The sequence below is a fragment of the Salarias fasciatus genome, chromosome 7 (assembly GCF_902148845.1).
Source record: "Salarias fasciatus chromosome 7, fSalaFa1.1, whole genome shotgun sequence".
Lineage (NCBI taxonomy): Eukaryota > Metazoa > Chordata > Actinopteri > Blenniiformes > Blenniidae > Salarias > Salarias fasciatus.
Window position 1 is genome coordinate 31,241,670 of NC_043751.1, and position 11,944 is coordinate 31,253,613.

At 46.7% G+C, this 11,944-nt stretch overlaps 1 protein-coding gene across 1 annotated transcript; it reads right to left on the bottom strand.

Moving 5' to 3' along the window:
• Nucleotides 1-245: 245 nt before the first annotated feature.
• dnaaf4 (dynein axonemal assembly factor 4) lies at nucleotides 246-5,180 on the bottom strand. The gene is made up of 9 exons (XM_030096967.1): nucleotides 5,058-5,180; nucleotides 4,692-4,839; nucleotides 3,257-3,390; nucleotides 3,003-3,141; nucleotides 2,028-2,164; nucleotides 1,849-1,958; nucleotides 1,612-1,765; nucleotides 1,230-1,335; nucleotides 246-373 (listed from the first exon to the last, which is right to left on the bottom strand). The coding sequence occupies exons 1-9, from the start codon at nucleotides 5,178-5,180 to the stop codon at nucleotides 246-248; spliced, it is 1,179 nt and encodes a 392-aa protein (XP_029952827.1).
• Between the last annotated feature and the right edge of the window lie 6,764 nt (nucleotides 5,181-11,944).

Here is an 11,944-nt window from a genome sequence, read left to right on the forward strand (position 1 = left end):
ATCAATGAAAAAACTCAAAAACCTTTCTGAAGACTAAACTTCAGCTCAGATCAGAGGATCAAAGCTCAAATCATTCTACAAAATGCGCGTGTGTGTGTGTGTGTGTGTGTGTGTGTGTGTGTGTGTGTCTGAGTGGATTACCGTGTCTCACTGTGTACCACTGAGTGTTTTGTCATATCTGGTACTTCATCGTGTTGCTGTTTTATTGCTCCAGGTGTGTGTTATTGTGTAATTGTGTATCGTGGTCAGTGTGTGTGTGTGTGTGTATGTGTGTGAGCGGAGCCTTGCATGATGTCTCTGATCTTCTGGACGTCTCTCTGCAGAGCTTCGTTGTCCGGGTCGATCTTCAGGGCCGTCTGAAAATCCTGCAGTCCTGAAAACCAGTTGCAGAGAGACCAAGACGTTCAGTGAGACTGAAAACAAACTCCGAGCCGGTCCCGTCAAGTCCTGAGTCCAGTTCCAGTCGCAGACCAAACTAGTCCCCAACAGGACCAGAAAGTTCCCAATGAGAACAAGAAAATGTCCTTTAAAACCTCAAACAAGTGTCTGATCTTGAGAACCAGCAAGACCCACATGAGACAAAATCATGTCAAGACCCGAGAATTCCAAGATAGTAGTCAAGATGTCGTCAACATCCACGTCAGACCTGAAGCAAGTCCCGGTCAACCCTCCAGTCAAGCTCCAACTCAAGACTGACTAACGCCAGTAAGGCCCCAGGCAGGTACCAAACCCTGATCCCACATGAAGATCGGCAAGTTTGTCATCATCGCCATCAGAACCAACGAGTCCTGTGTCAACGGGTCAATGTTCTGAGACGAGGGGTTCAAACAACTCCCACCGCTCGTCACAAGTCAAGTCTAACGACTCCCATTCAACTCAAGACTCAGAAAGTGACCTCAAGCTGAGAACCAGTCAAATCACAGGCAAAGTTCCCAGTCTAAACTCACTCCAGGACCAAGAGCCAACAAGTCCAAACAAAGTCCCAACTGAGATCTCACGTTAGGACCGAAACGAGAAGACATACCAGTCGATGGTCACGAATTAGAACCAACAAGACCAAACAGTCGGTGGCGAAGTCAGGGCCAACGAATCCAAATTCAAAAACCCGTTATCACCGGAAACATAAATCAGTCAAATCCCTGAAAGTCCCACATACAAATCCAGAGTCGGACTGCTCTGGATCGGAAAGTCACATGAGCCGCTGAGGTCTCCTCGTCAAACGCCCGAACCTTCGGCGTAGAGCTGCAGCTGGCAGAAAGCCGAGCCCCGGCGGACGCTGGCCCGGACTCTGGCGGCCGCGTTAGCAGCAACAGGAGGAGTCAGCAGCTGGAGTGCCTGCAGCAACAGGAGAGAGCAGAACACAACTGGCAACGGCAACGGCGCTGGACAACTTCATCCTGGAGCGCTTTCTGCCTGAGCTGCTGTAGTTCAGACTGACGAGACGCTCCTTCAAACTGATCTGAACTCCTGTCAGGCCGACGCTAAGCCTGTTAGATTGTTGTAAAACTATCCTGGAAGAACTATCCTGCTTCGGAGAGTCCAGCGGTGGCGGTATAAAGAGGTTCTGCGTGGCGTTTGGAATGGAGGGACCATGCTTGAGTGGAATCCGACCTGAGAGGCGTCCTCCACGACTTTGTGCAGATTGCCTAGCTTCAGGTGACACGCGGCTCTGTTGGAATACAGCGCCGGGATCTTTGAGTTCAGCCTGATGGCCAGGTTGTAGGCGTTCACCGCACCGTGGTAATCCCCCGCCGTGAAGCGCTTGCTGAAATGGGAAGTCAGATGGGATGGGTTGGGATCGGGGGAAGAGGAGCGCCGCTCACAGCCTTCAGATCGGCCTGTACTTACTCTCCTTTCTCCTTCAGCCAGTCGGGGTTCCTCTCTGCCTCCGTCAGGTCCTGCAGCTGCTCCACATCTGCGCCGAGCGCTCGCCGGGCCTCGGCTTGCTTCTGCAGCCACTAGTCAGAGACGAGAAGCTCCTCAAGACGTTCGCTTTTCCTCCCAAAGCGTGACGCTCGTCCGCTCACCTCCTCCTCCTCGGCCACTCTGGACTCTCGCAGCGCCGTGGGGAAAACCCTCGGGGTGAAGCTGACCTGGATGTTTCCTCTGGATCTGGGAGGAGGAAGCTCGGCGGCGTTCTTCTGGACCTTCGTGTTGCAGCTTCCTGGAGTAAAGTACAGATGAAGAGGTCCTGGCTGCCGATCTGCTTCTGCTTACATGGAAATTAAAGCTAATAAAACCTTTCACCTTGAAAACACGAGCTCAGCAAGACTCAGGCTGGGTTTATGACAATTCAAGTGAAAACGCATCATTCCTGTGATTGTGTCTCAGTAAAAATTCGAGTTTACATACAATCCTTCAAAAACCACGTCCGTTGATGATTTTTGCAGAAACACTGATCAATGGAAAAAATGTTTCAGTGAAAACGTGAAAGTTTTCTGGAACGAAAAAGAAACAACAAAACGTTTTCACTGAAATCCTCTCCTCTCCTGGTTTGACTCCTCCCCTGTCCTCTCCTGGTGTGACTCCTCCCCTGTCCTCTCCTGGTGTGACTCCTCCCCTGTCCTCACCTGGTTTGACTCCTCCCCTGTCCTCTCCTGGTGTGACTCCTCCTCTGTCCTCTCCTGGTGTGACTCCTCCCCTGTCCTCTCCTGGTGTGACTCCTCCCCTGTCCTCACCTGGTTTGACTCCTCCCCTGTCCTCTCCTGGTGTGACTCCTCCTCTGTCCTCTCCTGGTGTGACTCCTCCCCTGTCCTCTCCTGGTGTGACTCCTCCTCTGTCCTCACCTGGTGTGACTCCTCCCCTGTCCTCTCCTGGTGTGACTCCTCCCCTGTCCTCTCCTGGTTTGACTCCTCCTCTGTCCTCACCTGGTGTGACTCCTCCTCTGTCCTCACCTGGTGTGACTCCTCCCCTGTCCTCTCCTGGTGTGACTCCTCCCCTGTCCTCTCCTGGTGTGACTCCTCCCCTGTCCTCTCCTGGTTTGACTCCTCCTCTGTCCTCACCTGGTGTGACTCCTCCCGTCACTCGTCTCTCCTCTCGTCTGTCCTTCAGTCTCTGCTGCCAGGCCTCCAGCTCCTCTGAGGTCTTCTGTCTCTCCACCTCCTTCATCTTCTGGATGTTCTCTCGTTCCTCCTGCTCCAGCTGTCACACACACACACACACACACACACACACACACACACACACACACACACACGTGTCACATGTGTCTGCCAGTGGCTCCTGTCGGTGTGTGTGGACTTCCTGGAGGCGTCACCTTCATGGTGGTCTGCAGGGTGAACTTCCTCTCCGCCTGCCGCCTCTCGGCCTTCTGCTTGTCCTCCGAGGAAACCTTCTCCTGATGCTTCTGCAGCGCTCTCCGTCTGACCTCCTGCTTCTGCTCTTTATCAACTGGAAGCATTTTAATCAGAAACATGGACTTCATTCAGATGGACTCCATTGTCATGGACCGTCTCAGTCACATCCATTCCATCAGCCACACAGTGCAACAAGCAGAGGGACTTCAGTGTTTACGGCTGTTTTACTGCTGTGAACGCAGAAAAGAAGGACGTAGTAGTCATGGCTTCCTTTCTACATGCAAGAGCCCGAGTCCTGAGTTTTGGGTCGCTGCTGCAAAGTCAGCTTGAAGACATTCAGAAACAGAAACGACAAAGAAACTATTTGACAAAAGATGAATGAAACCGCTTCTTCTGCAGCTCTGAACACCACACTAGCTTCAAGGCTAACTTCCTTAGCTTCAACGCTAACCTGTTCAGCTTCAAAGCTAATTTCCTTCGCTTCAACGCTAACCTGTTTCACTTCAAGGCTATCTTCCTGAGCTTCAAGGCTAACTTCTTTAGCTTCAAGGCTCACTTCCTCAGCTAAAAGGCTAACCTGTTTCACTTTAAGGCTATCTTCCTGAGCTTCAAGGCTAAATTGTTTTGCTCCAAGGCTAACTTCTTTAGCTTCAAGGCTAACTTCTTTAGCTTCATGGATAACTTCCTTAGCTTCAAGGCTAACCTGTTTCACTTCAAGACACAATAGTAAACAGTAGTTCTGCTCATGCTCAATAGATGGAAAGTAGGAACAATGTTTTCCTCCAAAGTGTCATGACTCCCAGTCCAGATTCTTCTGGTCCTGGTCCTGGTCCTGGTCTCAGTCTAGATTCTCCTGGACTTGGTAGTTTTACAGTCACCATAGTCACCAGTTATGATGTTTTCAGGGTTTCTGCTGTTTCTTTGGACGTCGCTTCTGAAGTGTATAAATGTGAAACTTCTCTTGAAGAAAAATACTAAAACGATGCCAGGAATGCTGTCGTGTAAAGGGGGCCTTATGGTGTCCAGATCCGGCTGAGTTTCCATCTAAATATCAAGAATAAATCAGTCCAAATCAATCAAAAACATCCCAAATCACAACCTCTGTGAGAAGACGTCTTGAAAACAAGAAAACGGGGTTAGGGCTTTTAGGGTTTTAGAATTATGTACAAGTAGTAATATTATAGCCTACTTTACACCATGTTATGGATTTTAGTTAAAATGTTCTTACTTTCACCGTGATTAAAAAGTTCTTCTAGCTACTTCACTTTCGATTTTTAAATTATTTAATTGTAATTATATTTAAGTACAAACTAACCCATAGAATGTACTTCATGAGGAGCGGTAACTTTGTAATTATCTCGTAATTCTCAGTAGCTGCAAAGCGCTGAGACTCACGGGACGTTTTCATGAGGTCCTCCCAGACCCGCTCGGTCTTCTTGGGTAAATTGAAGAGCGCGACTCCGTTTCCCAGCTTGGCCGAGCTCCTGTGGTCCAAGACAGGCTCGTAAAGGAACGCCTCGAACAGGTACGGCGGGAAATGCACCTGAACGCAACACAGGAAACACACACTGCAACCAGCACCTGAACGCAACACAGGAAACACACACTGCAACCAGCACCTGAACGCAACACAGTGAACACACACACACACACACACACACACACACACACACACACACACACACACACACACACACACACACACACACACACACACACACAGCCTGGCTGTCAGGAGACACTTGGCCTCTCGGGGTTCACCTTCAGGTACTCCTCCGTACACAGGACATCCACCATGTCGGCTCGGGCCCCCTTCAGAGGGACGCTGATGTGGACCGTGGAGTCGGTCTGACTCCAGCAGAAGTCTGAAACCAGCAGCGGCATCCTGGAGCCCGGTCTGCGGCCCCCAGCTCCGCACCGACCCGCTCAAAAGGCGTAAAATCCCCCAAAACACGAAGCTGAACGAAGGCTTGAACGCACCACAGGTTCCGAACGGCAGCGGCGCGTCGCGTTGCCACGGTGACACAATGATGCGTTCACGGAATTGGGACATATCTGTATCAACCATCTCGACCAAAATCATCCAAAAATTGACTTAATCCTTAGTTCAATAAATAACCTTTTTCTAATGTGAATAGCATTTAAATTTAATACTGAGGATATAAAATAATAAACTTCAACAACCCGTAAACTAGTATCAGATCTTGAAAGAGCTTGAAAATATAATTAAAAGGGCTTAAACATACAATATTGTTATCCATGACATGATGAAAGGCACATCTTCACAAGAATAAAGTGCTGTAGTTTTAATGAAGGACGATTCTATTAAACTGAAATGACACAAAAGCTAAAAAAAATCAGAATCAGAAATCAGAATCAGAATCAGAAAGATTTTACTGGCTGGGTTTTGTCAACAAACTAGGAATTTCACTCCAGTTAGCCGCGCTCTCAGCTGGATACACAGATGAATACCGAAAGGATAAATACACAAAAGGACAAGGGACACAAATCAAATTAAATCAGTTAAATTAAGGTTGGCTACTGAGAAAAATAGATACCCGAAGAAGAAAGGCATGACATTAACAATAAGAATGTACAAGTACTTACAATAAAAACAGATCAACTAAAACCTCAAAAAATAAATACCCAAAGAAAGGCATAACATTAACAATAAGAATATACAAGTACTTACAATAAAAAAAACAGATAAAACTGAAACCTCAAGAATATACTTACAATAAGAAGAATTGTACTTACAATAAAACAGATAAAAACTAAAATCTCAAGACTATATCACATTTATATGGCAAAAAATGTGCAGGTGGCAGGTTATGAGAAGGAGTATCAGTTATCCTGAGACTCAGAGTCATTTAGAGTTCATCAGGGTTACGGCCTGGGGGAAGAAACTGTTCCTGTGTCTGGTGGTTCTGGCCTGCAGAGTTCTGTAACGCCTGCCAGACGGCAGGAGCTTGAAGAGGGTCTGAGCAGGGTGTGAAGGGTCGGCAGAGATGTCACCAGCCCTCTTCCTGACCCTGGAGTGATACAGGTCCTGGACAGAGGGCAGGCTGGTCCCGATTATTCTCTTTGCTGACCTGATTATTCTTTGTAGCCTGTCCTGTCCTGTTTGGTGGCCGAACCAAACCAGACAGTGACGGAGGTGCAGAGGACAGACTGGATGATGGCCATTTAAAAAATGATCAGCAGCTCCTGGGGCAGGTTATACTTCCTGAGCTGTCGCAGGAAGTATAACCTCTGCTGAGCCTTTTTCCTCACAGCGTCTATGTAGGGGGTCCACTTCAGGTCTCGGGAGATTGTAGAATCCAAGAACCTGAAGGTGTCCACCGTAGCCACTGTGTTGCTGAGGATGGTGAGGGGGGCAAGTGTCGTGGGGTTCCTGCTGAAATCCACTGTCATCTCCACAGTCTTCAAAATGTCTCCAAAAGTCTGAAGTTTGTGCTCACTGCACCACCATGTGGATCAAAGTTACCTTACAAGACTCCCGTGTGTTTTAACTTCTGGCCCAGGTTCATTTTAAATTCTATCACCCACTTCCAAAAGTATATTTACTTTAGAAAACCTTTCATGATATTGTATGGATCATATATCTACTTACTGATGTTCCTTATTGACCTTGTCTGTATGTTTTTCTCACTTCAGCTGTGATTGTAACACTTTTCTTTTACATGTGATTGTGTCTCATTTTATTCTCTGAAGCTTAACGTGCGAGGAACGATTGGTTGAGTGAATAGCTTTCATTGTGTGTTTTTCTGTTTGTCCTGTGATGGATGAAACACTGAAAACATGCACCGTGCCTTTGAAGGCGCGTTCATCACATTTATCAGGTTATCGGGTAACCAGTTAGTTATTGTTCCTTTTACCCAGAGCCATAAACATGGAGGATAACTAACGATACTTGTTATCGCAGCTCATGGCAGATTGCAGTATTGACTGATCACGGTGGGTCAGCAGCTGGATGCAGCGGCGCCAACACAACATCTGGACTCTCATTGTAAACTCACACAGAACACTTTCTCAGCTAAAATATGGAGAATGTTACTGTGTCGTGTGTCGCTTCTTCCACGAACTACATTTAAACAGTCAACTTCAAAGCGATCTGTTTCAGATTCTTCCCTCAGACGAGCGTTCGTGTTGGTACTTCCTGTGTCCTTCGTCGACTTGTTGCTGGATGAGCTGATTAAACTTCTTTCAGATGATAAAGCCAAACATTACCTCCTGCTCAGTCCAGAATTAACCAAACACCTGAAAAATACCAAAATATAGCTCCTCTGGAAGAGGACCTCTAACTCTCAGATATCTATACGAGGACCCCAAACTCCCAGACCTCTAGAAGAGGACCTCAAAGTCTCAGACTTCTGGTAAAGGACCTCATACTGTCAGACCTCTGGAAGAGTTCCTGGAACCTTCAGACCTCTTTTAGAGGACCTGAGCTCGTTGAGGGGGGTGATTTAAAAAGCGGCTCTTCCGAGGAAAACTCAGGAGTTGTTTCATAACTCGATGCTCTGCAGCATTTTTTTCTCAGTAACTGAAACGGAACATTTCCTCGTTGCAGGAGGGAGCGGAGCGCTGCCCTTCCTGAATCTGCTCTTCGTCTCCTGAGGTCCCGAAGCGTGGTTCAGCTTCGGTTCGTGGCCCGGATGAAGACGTGGAGCCGCTGCAGGGAGGAGGTCCGGTGGACGGGCCGATCCAGTATATTGCTCATTAAGCAACGGTATCTCTGCTTGTTAAAATGCGAGGCCGCAACATTTTACAACCACGAGCGACATGTTTATCACTTTCACCATCACCCGCAAGGTCACTCAGGAAACCTTTACTCAGAAAGGGAAAAAAACGTGGTTATTTGAATCAGCTGTCATTCCTCTGTCTGGGATGATTCGGACGGGCGGCAGCAGCTTTCTCAACTGTCCAGGATGGATAAACACTTATCAGTTTACAGAGGACGGATCCCCGAGTGAAAACTCACCACCGAGGTGGGCACAGTGCTGTTCACAGAGCTTTATCTTTACCGAGGGCCTGTGGTCGAGGCTGGGGGAGCCGGTGAGGGAGGGGCGCCATGCGTCCCGCTGTGTTTGTGCTGATTATCTGATCGGGACAGAAAACACAGCGCCGATCGTTTCCCAGCAGCAAAGTTATAAATAGATCGACAAACGAGCCAAAGACTGGAAACCTTTGGAAATCCAGGAGGAGTCCAGAAAGAAGCCTGATGATAAAAAAACCTCCCACACATGTTGATATGCACATAAAAACTCTTAAGTAACTCTGCACTGTCATCGTGTTCATTTGATTTGTCAATAATTAATCACTAAACTCTTGTTGTGTTAGTTAGAAAATAACTTTTTTTTCTGAACTCATGAGGAAAGAAACTGTTCTACTGAAGAAAGAAAGAAAACTCCCCAACCTCAGATAGAGGGCCTCAAACTCCTCTGGGAGAGGACCTCAAATGCCTCTGATAGATTAGCTCAAATGTCCAGATCTCTGGTACAGAGGACCTCAAACTCAAAGACCTCTGGCAGAGGAGCTCAAACTCCCCTGGTGGAGCTTAAACTCCTCTGGGAGAGGACCTGAAATGCCTCTGATAGATTAGCTAAAATGTCCACACCTCTGGTATAGAGGACCTCAAACTCAAAGACCTCTGGTGGAGGAGCTCAAACTTCCAGACCTCAGGTAGAGGACCTGAAACTCCCCTGGTAGAGGACCTGAAACTCCCCTGGTAGAGGACCTGAAACTCCCCTGGTAGAGGACCTGAAATTCCCCTGGTAGAGGACCTGAAACTCCCCTGGTAGAGGACCTGAAACTCCCCTGGTAGAGGATGGTTCTAGTGATGACAGAAAAGACAGAAGGTCTAAAAGCTGTGGAAGAAATTCCCAGAAAGTTGTAGAATCGATGGACCAAGATGATCCACACCTAATCTGGATATTTTGGTTCAACCAGCCATTTTCTGACAGATGCCACCTGGAGCTACGTGTGAGACATTGTCTAAAGAAACCACGCAGCTTGGACTGTTGGGCAGAATGGGATGATAAAGGTTGCGCTTTGTCATTGTGTGTGTTTATGTAACCACAAGTGGTAATAAATAACAATACACTCCGTGAGCTCGTTATCTCCCAACTCTTTGAAGTTTTCCTTTATAACCTGATGGTCTCAGCCAATATCAGCACGCTGCTCAGATATGAAGCAGCATGGAGATAAGATCACAAAAGGCAGGGTGAAACACCCACTGTATAGAAACTGTAACATAAACATAAAGAGTGTCCTATGCGTCTGGCGTGTTGTTCCACGTGAGGCTGAACACCGTGTCCTTCTCACAAAAACTGCACAAGACTGATTGATCATCCAGCAGGAGGTGAACGGTGGTGAACTCCTGCTCACCTCAGCTCTTATCTGTGACGGCTGGTTACTTCGGTCTGAAATTATGCTCTGCTGAGTCAAGAACCAACAGAAATTTGAGTTCAGCACAGGAAAATCCTTCTTTTTCTCTTTTTAAGAAGTCAGTCAGCCAGTCCGATAGTTCGAGGGTCAGTCAACCTGGCAACTGACCAACGGATCGATCAACTCACCGACCGACCGACTGATCCACAGACCAACTGACCGGCCAACTGATCAACTGACTGACGGACTGGCCAACTCACCGACCAACTGACTGATCGACTTTCCGACCGACCGAACAGAAAATTAACAAACCAACCGGTCGAACGTCTTTACTGCTCCTCATTTCTGTAGAACAGCTGGGAACATTTCAGTCGCTCAGCATTTGCCCCTTCGTCAGCTGGAACTCCCAAGCCTCTTGACATGTTCTACTCTAGTTAACCAGGAAGTCATGTAACAAGAAACATTTCCACTGTAAGTTCAGAGGAGAGTCGCAGCCTCATATCATCATATCACCCACTCACTATGAGCTCTATTAGCACCACTTTAAGGATGAAATGTACCACAATTAAACAAACTGATGAAGACAACATTGTTTCTCACAAATGAGAGGTAGTGATCACGGCAGATTAAAGTTTTGTTTAAAGCTGCTATTAAAGCCAGGAGTGACTGGGGTAAAGTTTCAGAGATCTGTAGTAACCTCAAGGTTGAGTGACTGCGGTTCATGTTTCGTAACAGCCCTCTGCTCACGACCATCGCCTTTTTACAGCTGTGCCACCATAAAGACGACCTTCATAAAAGAAAATTGCTCCTCCGTTAAATTCTAAGCTCAGTGGAAAACAGATCAGCGAGTACAGACGATGATGGAAATTCAACCACCTCAGCCCATAATTTACACTTTAAACCTGCATACAGTTGGCTTAATAAAGAGAAAACAATGGAATCTGTCCATTTTCATGGCTTTGGTTGATATTATATTCACCTATATTAGAATAGAATAGAATAGAATAGAATAGAATAGAATAGAATAGAATAGAATAGAATACTTTAATAATCCCAGGTGGAAATTCTTTATGATTTGTTGACTTTAATATCATCAGGTGCCTACAATTTAACTCCAATTTGTCTACAATCGCAGTGAATGCACAGCCCTGTATGTACAGTATATCGGAATACAAACTGCCATTTTTTCTTTGTTGCTCAGTCTTCAGTCAGTCCGTGCTCTGTTTTTGTTCAACTTCTGCAGGTCTTTGTAGGCCCTTCGTTGATTTGTTGGTGGTCGCTGGTCATTCTTCAGTGTGTCTGTTCCTTGATTCTGGTCAGTCCTTGGTTAATCTTTGGTTTGACTCTGATCAGTGTCTAAGTTTTTTGTTAGTCCTTGGTTGGTCACTCTCTTTTTGGTCTTTGGTTGGTATTATGCCAACGTTTGGTTGGTGTTAGGTTAGTCTTTGGTTATTCACTGGCCAGTCTTTGGTTGGTATTGGACTAGCTTGTGGTTGGTATTGGGCCAGCCTTTTGTTGGTATTGCACTATTCTTTGGTTGGTATTAAGTTAGATTTTGGTTGTGATTAGCTTAGTCTTTTCGTGGTTGGTCGGTATTGGGCCAGTCTTCAGTTGGTATTAAGCAGTGGTGTGCATTCAGGGGCAATAGAGCTAGCACTGCTAGTCCTGTCAAAAATATTTTTTTCTTCTCCAGCATTTAAAGGTCATTGTGAAATGTGCCTGGTGTCATACTTGTTCAGTATGCACCTTAATCCAGAATACGGATGGTTATCGTAGCTCCGTCCCTCTGCTGGGGCCAGCAGCAGTTTCACTGCTAGCCCTGGATCAAAGCTGGACGCTGCTGTTGGGTTGTGTAACGCTGAGTGACCGTATCACTGACTAGATTTTGTCACTGCTGGCCCTGACTGCAACACCACCGCACGCTCTGGTAGTATGTCGGTCTTTAATTGAACTTTGGATGATTCTTTATCTTTCTCTCTTTCTGTCCCTGCTCTCTGAGCGTTTCCGTCCCGGTCCTGTCCGGCAGCCATGCCGGATGCCAGCTTTAAATAAAGGCAGCAGCAGGAGGAGACTCAGTCTCGTCCTGCTGCTAACATTAAAATCTGTTCGGATAGTAAAAGGCTACAATCATACAATATTGCACGCCCCAGCTGCCGAACAGGACAAGGGATAAAAAAAAAAATAAAAAAAAAAAGAACTTTGGATGCTGTGTGATCAGTCCTTAGTTTGCCGTCAGTTTGTTTGTTGAATCACACCAAGAT